This window comes from Dryobates pubescens, chromosome 1 (genome assembly GCF_014839835.1).
Source record: "Dryobates pubescens isolate bDryPub1 chromosome 1, bDryPub1.pri, whole genome shotgun sequence".
Classification (NCBI taxonomy): Eukaryota; Metazoa; Chordata; class Aves; order Piciformes; family Picidae; genus Dryobates; species Dryobates pubescens.
The window spans coordinates 35215650-35228447 of NC_071612.1; the positions used below are offsets into that span (position 1 = coordinate 35215650).

The 12798-nt window shown below is 43.1% G+C and overlaps 1 protein-coding gene across 3 annotated transcripts in view; it reads left to right on the forward strand.

Moving 5' to 3' along the window:
- ATP8A1 (ATPase phospholipid transporting 8A1) overlaps positions 1-12798 on the forward strand; it is a 143343-nt gene that overhangs the window by 120215 nt on the left and 10330 nt on the right. For all 3 annotated transcript variants that reach the window (XM_054163693.1, XM_054163686.1, XM_054163696.1), the window contains 2 exons: positions 11841-11929; positions 12337-12429. In XM_054163693.1, coding sequence (XP_054019668.1) covers positions 11841-11929; positions 12337-12429 — 182 coding nt within the window. The remainder of the gene's footprint in view (positions 1-11840; positions 11930-12336; positions 12430-12798) is intronic.

Below are 12798 nucleotides of genomic sequence, written 5' to 3' on the forward strand. Positions count from 1 at the left end.
ATGCTTCATATGACATAAGGGTGGCTACTTCACTGTTAAAGTAGCTGAGTATTTTACTTAGTTATACATTCAGTCTCTGAAGTTATTGTGAGAAAAAAGATGGTTTTGAAGGGAACATAATTCCTATGAACTTGGAAAAACAGTGCTTCATAAAGAGATGTAGCTGTCAGCAAAAATAAATAACTCTTGGGGTTTGAATTCAAAGCGACACCAAAACAGTTTGACTTGCAGACCTAAACTCATGACTTCTCAAAGATTATGGAGAGTGGCACTGCAATGCTGTCAGCCAGCTCTCTTAACACCCTCAGGAGGATAAGGTCTGGGCCCAATTATTTGTAGGATTTGAGCTCCTGTAATAGTTTCCATACCATCTCTTCCTTTGCTGGCAGTGGGTCTGTGTTTGCATCAACCTGGATTTTTATTCCCAAGGCTACATTCCAGCAATGCTGCTGAAGACAGAGGTAAAGAAAGTGTTGAGAACCTCTGCCTTTTCAGCACTGTTGGTGTCTGAATTGCATCTCCTGTTAAACACTGGGTCAATATTTTCCTTTAGCTTCTGCTTCTTGTTTACATACCTGAAGAATCCTTTCTTGTGGTTTTTGATGTCTCTGGCAAATTTCAGTTTGAGCTGAGGTTTTGCTTTTCTAACTGCATCTCTGCACACCCTGGCAATGCCCCTGTCCTCAAGGAGTATTTATCCATTTTTCCATCTCTGTTGCGCTTCTCTCTTGGTTTTGAGCAGGTTCAGATGCTTGCACTTAAGCCAAGGGAGCCTCTTGCTCCACCTACACCCCTTACCTTTAAAAAGGATTAACTGGTTTTGTGCTTCCAGGGCAGCATTCTTGAGAAACTCCTGGCACTCACTGACTCCTTTGGCCTCCATGGAATCCCTGCCAGCCAAGCTCTGAGCAAGCTGAAGTTCACTCCTGTAAAATCTAAATCCTTTGTCTTAGTGCTAACCTGCTGCATGCTCAGCAGCATCTCAGTCTGCACGATACTGTGATCACAAGCAGCCAAGGTTATCACTAACTGAGATACAACAAAGAAGGTTCTCTTGCTTTGTGAGTAGCAAGTCCAGCAGTGTCTCATTCCTGGTTGGCACATCTAACATTTGTGTGAGGAAGCAGTCCTCTCCACATTCCAGGAACTTGCCAGATGACATCTGAGCTGCTTCACTGTTTTTCCAACAAATGCCTGAGTATTTGAAGTCAATCAGGTTCTGCTGACCTGAAACTTGCTTAAGTAGAATCATAGCATTGTCAGGGTTGGAAGGGACCTCGAGGATCATCTACTTCCAGCCCCTCTGCCATGGGCAGGGACACCTCACACTAGATCAGCTTGCTCAGAGCCACATCCAACCTGGCTGCAAAAAGCCTCCAGGGAGGAGGCTTCTACCACCTCCCTGGGCAACCTGTTCCAGTGTCTCACCACACTCATGGGGAAGAACTTCTTCCTAACATCCAATCTGAATCTACCCATTTCTAGTTTTGTTCCATTCCCCCTAGTCCTATCACTCCCTGACACCCCCAAAAGTCCCTCCCCAGCTTTCTTGTAGCCCCCTTCAGATACTGGAAGGCCACAATTAGGTCTCCTCAGCGCCTTCTCTTCTCCAGACTGAACAGCCCCAACTCCCTCAGTCTGTCCTCATAGGAGAGCAGCTCCAGCCCTCTGATCATCCTCATGGCCCTTCTCTGGACATGTTCCAGCACCTCCAGATCCTTCCTCTAATAGAGGTTCCAGAACGGGACACAGTACTCCAGGTGGGGTCTCACCAGAGCAGAGTAGAGGGGGAGAATCACCTCCTTTGACCTGCTGGCTCTGCTTCTCTTGATGCAGCCCAGGATGTGATTAGCTTTCAGTGGGCTGCACGTGCTCACTGCTGGTTCCTGTTGAGCTTTTCATCCACCAGCACCCTCAAGTCCTTTTCTTCAAGGCTGCTCTCAAGCCAGTCCCAGCCCAGCCTATATCAGTGCTTGGGATTGCCCCGACCCAGATGTAATCCAAGTATGTCGTCACTGGGGCCTTAGCATCTTAGTTTGGAGGTCAGTAGCAGATGTTCCCTGTAAAATCCCCATTGGAGAAGAAGGCATTACCTTAGAGGCATTCAGTAGGACTTCTGGAATCACCAAATGAACAAGGGATAAATCATGCTGAAGGGGATTTTCAGGGTTTGTTGTTTGGTTTGTGTCAGGCTGTTTTTTTTCAGATGTGTGCATTAAAAATGCTCTCTTTTTGATAAAATGTAGATTTAGAAGGGAGATTTTACCAACTATAATCCTCTGTAAAGTCTAAACGTATTCTCTTTCAGCTCCTCAGAGCTGGTAGTGAGTTCTACCTTAGTAGGTTTATAGTCTTACAAGTTAGTAATCTTGATTCATCCAACTATCCAGTCCAAACTAGGTGATATCTGTCTTCTAGAAACATCTTTTTCATGGCTTCTTTTAGACAGAAAAGAACCTAGTAAAACATTCTTATAAGAATTCAGTCTAACTTCTTCATATTAATGTCATAAAAAAAAAAACAACATTCTTGCTGCTTATTGCTGAATGTGCTCCAAGAAAATAAAATATTAATGCTCTTGAAGGGGAGAGAAAAAGCATATGGAGCTGATGGAAAACTCATTCATTGGATGCAGAAGAAAGGTTTCACCAAAATATTTGAAAACTCAGGATTTTTCATCTATTCCTATAAAATACCTACACAGCTCTGATAAATGTGTTTAAACTGACAATGCTCCAGCACAATGCCTCAAGAAGAAGAAAATTAGTTGTGGTAGAAGGAAAGAATCTGTTTATGCTGCAGAAGCTCTCTTACGTTGGAGCACTGAGGCTAAAAGCTTGAAGTTAAATCATTTTCAGCACTGGTTAGGCCACACCTTGAGTCCTGTGTCCAGTTCTGGGCACAGGAAAGATGTTGAGTTGCTGGAACATGTCCAGAGAAGGGCAACAAAGCTGGGGAGGGGTTTGGAGCACAGCCCTGTGAGGAGAGGCTGAGGGAGCTGGGGTAGTTTAGCCTGGAGAAGAGGAGGCTCAGGGGAGACCTTCTTGCTGTCTACAACTACCTGAAGGGAGGTTGTAGCCAGGTGGGGGTTGGTCTCTTCTGCCAGGCAACCAGCACCAGAACAAGAGGACACAGTCTCAAGCTGCACCAGGGGAGGTTTAGGCTGGATGTTAGGAAGAAGTTCTTCATAGAAAAAGAGATTGGCCATTGGAATGTGCTGCCCAGGGAGGTGGTGGAGTCACCATCACTGGAGGTGTTTAAGAGGAGACTGGATGAGGCACTTGGTGCCATGGCTTAGTTGATTAGATGGTGTTGGGTGAGAGGTTGGACTTGATCTTCTCAAAGGTCTTTTCCAACCTGGTTGATTCTATTCTATTCTATAAGTATTGCTGGTTTGTGTTCATCTCTTAGTATCAAAGCATCAGCCAGTAACTTCCTGAAAAAAAAAAGACCCAAATATGTCACACTATTTTTTTTGCAAGTTTTCCCTAGTTCTTCCACTGATTTTGCATAAGATTCAATTGCAGAGAAGATAATTGAAGTTGGAATTTAGAGGTATGTTGCTGTCTGTTAGTAATGCAGCAGGAAGGATTGTAGAATGCTGTGCTTTAAAAGGAAATACAGTGAAACAGAAAACTACAACTTTCTGACAGAGTGCCAACAGTTTTCTTCATTGTCTAGGCCTCTACTCTCCCTTCTTCGGCATGTTCCTAGCTCTATAATCAAGTGTATTTTTAGTTCTTTTACTTTTATTCTGACTTCCCCCCCCAAAAAGGGAAGGAAATAAAAAAGTCAAACAGGGACTCCTCAATCCAAAATGCCTTGATGATCTAGAGTGCTGAGGCAGTTCTGGCATCCAGACCTTTTGTTTTCTGGCCTTTTGAGATTGCTACTCCCACACTGCACCAACTCGTCCCAGCTGGGCATGGCTCTCCCATGTACAGTACTCCTCTAAGTTCTATACATACTGGTGACTGGGTTGCTAAATAGGGGGTGGTTTCTGGCTCACATAAGCAGAGATATCATCTTAGAATGGTCTAGGCTGGAGGAGACCTTAGAGATCATCTACTCCAACCTCTCTGCCATGGGCAGGGATGCCTCTCAACTAGACCAGATTACTCAAAGCCCTGTCCAACTTGGCCTTGAACGTCTCGAGGGGGCTTCCACAACTTCTCTGGACAATCCACTTCAGAGCCTTGCCACCCATGTAGTAAAGACTTTCTTCCTAAGATCCAATCTAAACCTCTTCTCCTGCAATTTAAATCCATTTCTCCTTGCCCTGTTGGTGGACACTCTTGTAAAAAGCCCGTCTCATGGCACAAGTGTTCTGCTATGAATAACTGATACTTAGCCAGCAGGTCGAGGGAGGTGATTCTCCCACTCTACTCTGCTCTGGTGAGTCCCCAGCTGGAGTATTGCATCCAGTTCTGGAACCTCTATTAGAGGAAGGATCTGGAGGTGCTGGAACATGTCCAGAGAAGAGCCATGAGGATGAGCAGAGGGCTGGAGCTGCTCTCCTATGAGGACAGACTGAGGGAGTTGGGGCTGTTCAGTCTGGAGAAGAGAAGGCTCTGAGGAGACCTTCTTGTGGCCTTCCAGTATCTGAAGGGGGCTACAAGAATGCTGTGGAGGGACTTTTTAGGGTGTCAGGGAGTGACAGGACTAGGGGGAATGGAACAAAACTAGAAATGGGTAGATTCAGATTGGATGTTAGGAAGTTCTTCCCCATGAGTGTGGTGAGACACTGGAACAGGTTGCCCAGGGAGGTGGTAGGAGCCTCATCCCTGGAGGCTTTTAAGGCCAGGCTGGATGTGGCTGTGAGCAACCTGCTGTAGTGTGAGGTGTCCCTGGCCATGGCAGGGCAGTTGGAACTGGATGATCCTTGAGGTCCCTTCCATCCCTAACAATTCTATGATTCTGTGATTATATAGCTGTTATCTGTTAGAGATTGGTAACAGGCGTCTGGGTGATAGCAGCTGAGAGATATTTCTATAGTAAAACTCCTACAAAACCTTAGAATCAACATTCAGAGGACACGACAGTTATGTTTTTGTCAACAGTAAAGCAATTCAAGAAGGACATTGAGACACTTGAGTGTGTCCAGAGAAGGGCAAAGAGGCTGGGGAGAGGCCTCGAGCACAAGCCCTACGAGGAGAGGCTGAGAGAGCTGGGGTTGTTTAGCCTGGAGAAGAGGAGGCTCAGGGGAGACCTTCTTGCTGTCTATAACTACCTGGAATGAGGTTGTAGCCAGGTGGGGGTTGGTCTCTTCTCCCAGGCAACCAGCACCAGAACAAGAGGACACAGTCTCAAGCTGCACCAGGGGAAGTTTAGGCTTGAGGTGAGGTGAAAGTTCTTCCCAGAAAGAATAATTGGCCATTGAATGTGCTGCCCAGGGAGGTGGTGGAGTCACCATCCCTACAGGTGCTCAAGAGGGGATTGGTTGAGGCACTTGGAGCCATGGTTTAATTGACATGAGGTCTTAGGTGTTAGGTAATAGGTTGGACTTGATGATCTCTGAGGTCTTTTCCAACCTGGCTGATTCTGTGATTCTAGGAAATATTAATAACAAAAAATTCCACACAACCATGTCTTAAATAGCTAGCTTATGAAAACACAAGAGAGTAATGTGTGTCTCAGTGCTCTTGACTTGTCCATTCTTGGTTCAGTCAGCAGATGCTGACTGCATTCCTGGAAGTGGTACGTAATTCCTGTTTTACAAGGAAGTCTCATTCCATCTTTTCATTGAAAACATGGCCACAGAGGCAGTTTCCCCTGACTGGATGTGGCACTTGGTGCCCTGGTTTAGTCACGAGGTCTTGGGTGACAGGTTGGACTTGATGATCTTTGATCTTGATGATCTTTGAGGTCTCTTCCAACCTTGGTGATTCTGTGATTTCTAGTCCAGTTTTTAAACTTTTTTTTCCCTTTCTTTTTGAAGTCCCCAGCACAGGAAACTTCATTCCATTCCCCTGATTGATGATGTTTAGATCAAAACTGTCAGTTCACCCTTGTCTTTCTGCAGACACAACCTAGAGGGGAAAAATGGATGGCAAATGTGAGAGAAGCAATGGGATTTAGGAAGGAGAGGAAAATGGAAAACTAGGCAGTAAAACTGAAGAAGGATATGTAATAAAAGAGGGGTGATAACCTGAGGTGTTAATTATGTGGTATCCATGGCTAGTTCAGATACTGTAGCAGGTCACAGAATCAGTCAGGGTTGGAAGGGACCACACTGATCATCTAGTTCCAACCCCATGGCAGGGACAACTCACACTAGATCAGGCTGGCCAGAGCCACATCCAGCCTGGTCTTAAACACCTCCAGGGATGGGCTTCAGGTTATGAGTCTTTTAGCAGTCTGAAGCAAGACTTAGGTATTCTTTCATTAAGTAAGCTGATATTTTATCATTAGAATCATAGAATTGTCAGGGTTGGAAGGGACCTTAAGGATCAGCCAGTTGCAAACCCCCTGCCACTATGAGGCAGTTGGGTTGCAAACCCCTCACACTATTTATTATTTACCTTCATATTATTTTGGGGCTTTTTTTCCTGTGTATTCATTCACTTAAAAATTTCTCTTACTGAGTTTATTGTAGAAATTAGGGACTATATTCTTCTAATCTTAATCACAGATCCTAAAATACCAGGAGTTCAAGGTGTATCTTCTTCCCAGTTTTGCATCATTAGCAAACTTCCTGAGGGTACACAGAATCACAGAATGTTAGGGAACCTCTACCTCCAGTCCTCCAGGTCTTTAATGAAGATGTTAAATAGGCTTAGACTGCAATATTGACCTATGGGGGATGCTGTTAGTTACTGGCCTTCAACTAGGCTTTGTGCTGAGGCTCACCACCCTCAGTTTTCAGTCCACCTCATTGTCTGTTCATCGAGCCCCGTACAAAGAGCTTCTCTATGAGGATCTTATGGCTTATGTCCCGCTGTCTTGTCCCTCCTGCTGTAAGAGATGCTATTAATGGATACTTGTCTCTTGCATTTTTCAAAACAGATGAGTGCTATTTTAATAACTTTAGCAGAATGCAGCATAATAAATAAATTTAAGTGGTGGTGTACTGAAGGAAATTGCCCTGGTATTTTTCCTTAATGTTAGAGGTGGGAGTTGTAAATAATGCCCCTAAAATTTGAAAAGCAATGATTCTCTTTAAGTCCTTCAATGAAACAAGAGCAGTACTGTGCTGTGCTTTCAAGAGGAACTTTCAGACAGCTCAGCTGACAAACAGTATTTCTAAAAATTGCCTTCAGCCCTAGATAGTAAACAAATACCCAAATCTCTCCATTCTCAATTTATCACAAAGCTGTTGGAAAATGGCCATGGCTAAAATCTGGGGTAATGATGCTGAGTTAGCCAGTAGTTGTTTCATATGTTTTTTCCCTACTTCACTTCTTATTAGCAATCTGGATGAAAATATTATCCAACATTCTGGATTCTCTGGGGGGGAGCAATTGGAGTGGTAAATATTCAGCAAGGAACTATTATGTATTTGCAGAGCATGTCTGACATACAGTTTTCCAGAATACTTAGAATAATTAAACAAAAAAGCTAGGGTCTTCCCTCATAGTCTAAAGTGTTTCAGCAAAAGGCATTTTACCATATTTTTATCACATTTTCACACACACACCCAAGTTTTTTTTTCCCAGCTTGTCTTTCATAGACCTTGCTGGGGGCAGGTGTTGATCTGTTAGAGGACAGGAGAGCTCTGCAGAGAGACCTTGACAGGCTGGACAGATAGGCAGAGTCCAAGGGCATGAGACTGAACACATCTGAGTGCCAGGTTCTGCACATTGACCACAACAACCCCATGCAGTGCTACAGGCTGGGGTCAGAGTGGCTGGAGAGCAGCCAGGCAGAAAGGGACCTGGGGGTACTGGTTGACAGTAGGCTGAACATGAGGCAGCAGTGTGCCCAGGTGGCCAAGAAGGCCAATGGCATCCTGGCCTGCATTAGGAACAGTGTGGCCAGCAGGAGCAGGGAGGTCATTGTGCCCCTGTACTCAGCACTGGGTGGAGCACGAGCCCTATGAGGAGAGGCTGAGGGAGCTGCGATTGTTTAGCCTGGAGGAGGCTCAGAGGGGACCTTATCGCTCTCTACAGCTGCCTGAAGGGAGGTTGTAGCCAGGTGGGAGTTGGTCTCTTCTCCCAGGCAACCAGCACCAGAACAAGAGGACACAGTCTCAAGCCGTGCCAGGGGAAGTTTAGGCTTCAGGTGAGGAGAAAGTTCTTCACAGAGAGAGTTGTTAGCCATTGGCATGTGGTGGAGTCACCCTCCCTGGAGGTGCTCAAAAAGGGATTGGATGTGGCACTTGAAGCCATGGTTTAGTTAGTCATGAGGTGTTGGGTGACAGGTTGGACTTGATGATCTCTGAGGTCTTTTCCAACCTTATTGATTCTATGATTCTATGAAATAAGCAGAGTCCTGACTTCTTTCTAAAATTAACAGGAATAATTCTGAGATGTTTCTTAAACAGCAAAGGATGACTGGGGGCATTACAGGAACGCACTTACTGGAATTTTACTGCACTGGGAGTTAAATGCAGATCTGGTTAAATACAGCAGTAGGTTCTTTGACGTGTGTGAAGGCAAACACATTCAGATAACTAAAACCAATAAAACTGACCTTATGGGTTGTTGAGAGGAGAAACTGTAGCTGGTTTGGTGGTGTTGAGTAGATATTACTTTAACAGTTCTGAATCTTGAAAGGAGAGGGCACATACCTAAATGATACCTGAAACAGATAAACTGAAAACGATTTTCACAAGCTTTCCAGCAGCAAGAATTTTACTGTTAGTTCCATCTTTCTCTCTTTGAGAAGGCTCTTTTAAAATCTGAGGCAGCTGTTTTGGCAGAGCGCAGAATATTTTCTTCATAGTGAAGAGAAAGGCAATACTGTCTGTTCATTTTGGCAGGTAATTTCTTAGCAGTACATCTTCATCGGCGCATTAAAAAATGTTTCGCAGCCAGGATTTCTAATCTGCCACTAAGCCATGAAAGGAGGGAGTCATTCTCAGCATTTCTCCACCCCCCCCACCCCCACCCCCCATTTTTTGTTGGTTTTTTTTGGTGGTTTTTTTTTTAATAACAACTTCTATAAAACTCTGGACAATGCACTTATTAAGCAATGTTAATTCACTCTAGGCAGTCCTAATATCGAGTGTGAGCCCCACAGACGACAAATTATTTATCCTTCCCTACAGGATTTTTAAGTCCTACAATAAACTAGGCTTCCCAGCTCTCATTTTGGATTACTTCTGAATTCCCCTGGGAGCCACTTTTGTGGCAGATTCCATTTGGTTTCACAAGGCCTAAAGTGGGGGGGGGGGGGGGGGGGAACTTGGCATAGACCACAAATCTCTCACATTAGGAACAATTTGTAAACCACGAACAGAGGCAGCCAGAGTCCGTCCCCAGAACAGGCTGCTCCTGTTAGTGCCATTGTCTGCAAAGGATTGGTTTGCCATTTCCCAGATGACCTGCCTGTGTGTAGAGAGATGTGAAAAGTTAGAGACAAAAATGTTTTCTACAGAGTGGGGGGGGGGGGGATGGGGGGGTGAGTTTTCTTGTACAGAAAGGAAGGAAATACCTCTGTGGGATTTTATTTTTTCCCCTCTTCGTCCAAAAAATACAAAGAGGCCCTCTGTCTTTAATGCGAATGTCGGCTTTAAATCTTTCAGGTTTGGATTAACTCTGTAAAAGGGGGGGAAAAAAAGAAGGGGGAGAAAGAAGAAAAACAAAACAAAACAAAAAAAAGAATTCTGACAGGCTTTCAAATATGACTCAGAAAAAGTTTTTCTTTTTTTTTTTTTTCCCCCTTCTTCCTCCATTCGTGTTGTTCGTTTGTAAAGCCAAAGGCTGGATAAGAGTGAATAGTAGGCGCCAGTTGCTCCTTCACTCATCGTTAGCATTACAATGGTCAGAATTAACATCCTAAGACCTACATTATCACTTTTTGCCGTTTCACCGGCAAACAGTTCGTACGGGGTGGCTAAGGCAAGGACAGCTCTTTTGCTGGCGTCTTATAAACTAGAAGAAATGTTGTTGTTGTTGTTGATAGGAAACCGAGGTCGTAATTACTTCAACTTGTCCTTTTCTTTTTTTCCTGCTGCTTCTCCTATTTTTTTTTTTAGGAAACTCTGTCTCTCTAATTGCCACTAAATTATAAAAACCTTGCAAAATGCAGCAGTGATGGACGTTTCCTATTAGCTGCTAGTTAAGGAAATGAGTGTTTCATCAAGTATGTCAAAAGTCATCTTTTGCATATAAAGTGCCCGAGCTAATGCGTTCTCTCTACTTGCTGCTACAAAAATTTTCTTGCCCTTTTTTTTTTTGTTTCTCCATTGAAAATGTGGCTTGGTTTATTTTGAACCTATCCCTGCTCAGTGTTTACACTTTTGCTGACAGCTGTTGGCAGAAATCGCTAGAATCTCAGGGCAGTATCTATGTCCTTTTAGCACAGCTGTGGAAAGTGTAGCAGGTTCTCAGATCTAATGCTTTCCAAAGAATTGGTGGCAGTAGGAATCTGGATACAAAACCAAGGCAAACAGATATTTTTTTTTTTTACCTTACACGCAAAGGAAATTTGTTTTCTGAAAATAATAATTCACTTCTGTTTTTACACTTGAGCATATCAAGTAGGGTTCTGACGTGTTCAGAATTCAGATACTAACCTTCAGCCGCTGCAATCTACCTGCATTTGTCTGCTAATTAATAGTGGCAAAGTTTTGGCTTGTTTATTTGTTGCACACTGAGGTTTCATTATGAAATTGGTCTCCCAAGTAATGAAGCAAAGGATTTGAAAGGGTATCACTGTGCTGCAATGTTGCTTTCAGTCTCTGTGCAATCTAATTACATTACAAAGGTATTTTTAATACCAGCTGCAAAACAATATTTCAGCAGTACACTTCATTAAGTATTAATCACGCTCCTTGCATCCATAATATTACTTGAATGAATTACAAGGGTGTACTGAAGGATTGCTTTTTTCCCCCCTTGAATGTCCATACAATATGATGTTTGGGTTGGCTTTTGGGTGTGTTCCAGTTTCTAGTATGTTTAGTTGTTAAGAACAGGAAAAGCTCCAATGCGTTAATGTAAAGCAGCACACAGAAAAAGCAAGCACACAGCTAAAAGCAATGATCTTGCACGCAAATATTTCACCATGTGTTCACCTGTAAGGTCTTCACTGAACAATATGTTGCATATTTCCCTAATTGTGTCATTAGTTGATTTTCTTAGCATTCCCTTTTAAGCAGTTTGTTGACCAGGAGTCGGTGGCGATGTGGGAACCGTGGCGCGCTGAGTTCTGTTGGGGAAAACTTTGATCCGTGTTATATTTCAGAATGAATCTAACAGCGTCCAACAGCCATATCAAGGGGCAGGATCCATTGTATCCTGCTTAGGTTGATTGTAAATAAGAAAATCCTGGTTGATTGTAAATAAGAAGTTGTGCTCACAGTTTGCTGACAAAGATTGTGAGAGGCGGGGAGGTGGATTTTCAATAAATCTGATTTTAATGGAAATGTCTGCAGTCAGCACAGTGGTGCAGAGCAGGGTTGTGAAGGGGTAGATCCCCCTCTCTCAAAATGCTAAGCAGTGAGATCTTTCTACCAGCTTCTTAACATGAATTAGTGCTTACTATCTACTGGATTTCCATGGCGACTCAGCGGGGGGGTTAGAAAGGAGTAACATTTTATTTCACATTAGAGAGTCTTGAATTGTTCACTTAAATTTGCTTTTGATATCCTCAACCATTGCTCTTTCTAAGGTATGGGGTTTTTACCTTGTCATAGCATCATGACATTTTGTGCTTTTTTTTTTTTACCCTTGCAGGCAGCTATGATGTTCAGCTCTGGAGTGTTTTGGATGGGACTTCTATGTATTCCTATGACAGCTTTACTCCTTGATGTAGTATACAAAGTGTGAGTACAGAATGCCAAGGTTTATGGGGAAAAAGTACTGATTTTTAAATGTGAGCTCTAACTCAAGTACAAGAAGAGTAAATTAAGATCAGCTCTAGTGATTATATAAAATTGGGTTTTTTACCTTGTTTGGTTTTGAACAATTTCTACTGCCAATGTTGTTAGCATTTGAAATGTTTCAGTAATTGTTATGTCTGTTTCATAGATATTTGTTGTTCCTTGCTTGCAAGAACGATTGATAAAATGCATTATTTGGACTTGCTTTGTGATATTTCTTCTTGCAAAGCTTGATTTTAAGCCCCCTGAGAAAATGGGTTTGTAAACTGAATGTTTTTAGCAGCGTTAAAAGAACCTGTTCTTTTACTTTCAAGAAGAGTAAATCTGGCAGTATTTTGTGTTACTTACAGGGTGAAGAGAGCTACTTTTAAGACACTGGTAGATGAAGTTCAGGAGTTGGAAGCAAAGTCCGAGGATCCTGGGGCAGTTGTGCATGGCAAGAGGTACTGTAAAAACCTGTAGATTGTTGTCTTTTTAAACAAAAAACCCCCACACAAACAGGCAGCTAAATCTTTTCAGCCTTCTCCACCTATCAAAGCCAAAAGGTTATTTTTGAAAAATCCATGTAAACAACAGGCATCTTTAAAGAGTTTTCAGGTATACTGAGCATATTTTATATGGGTTTTTTCCATATGCTTAGACACAGCTTTTACCAAAGGTTTTAACCGATGTCCTTCTTCGTACCTGAGTGTTGTGTTTGTGGTAACTATGTCTAGGATAAACCTAAGGTATCATTTTCCTCCTGTCACTTTTGACTTTGTCAACAAAAATACAAAGTGAGTTTAAGCCTGCATGATTCACTAGCATGGTTA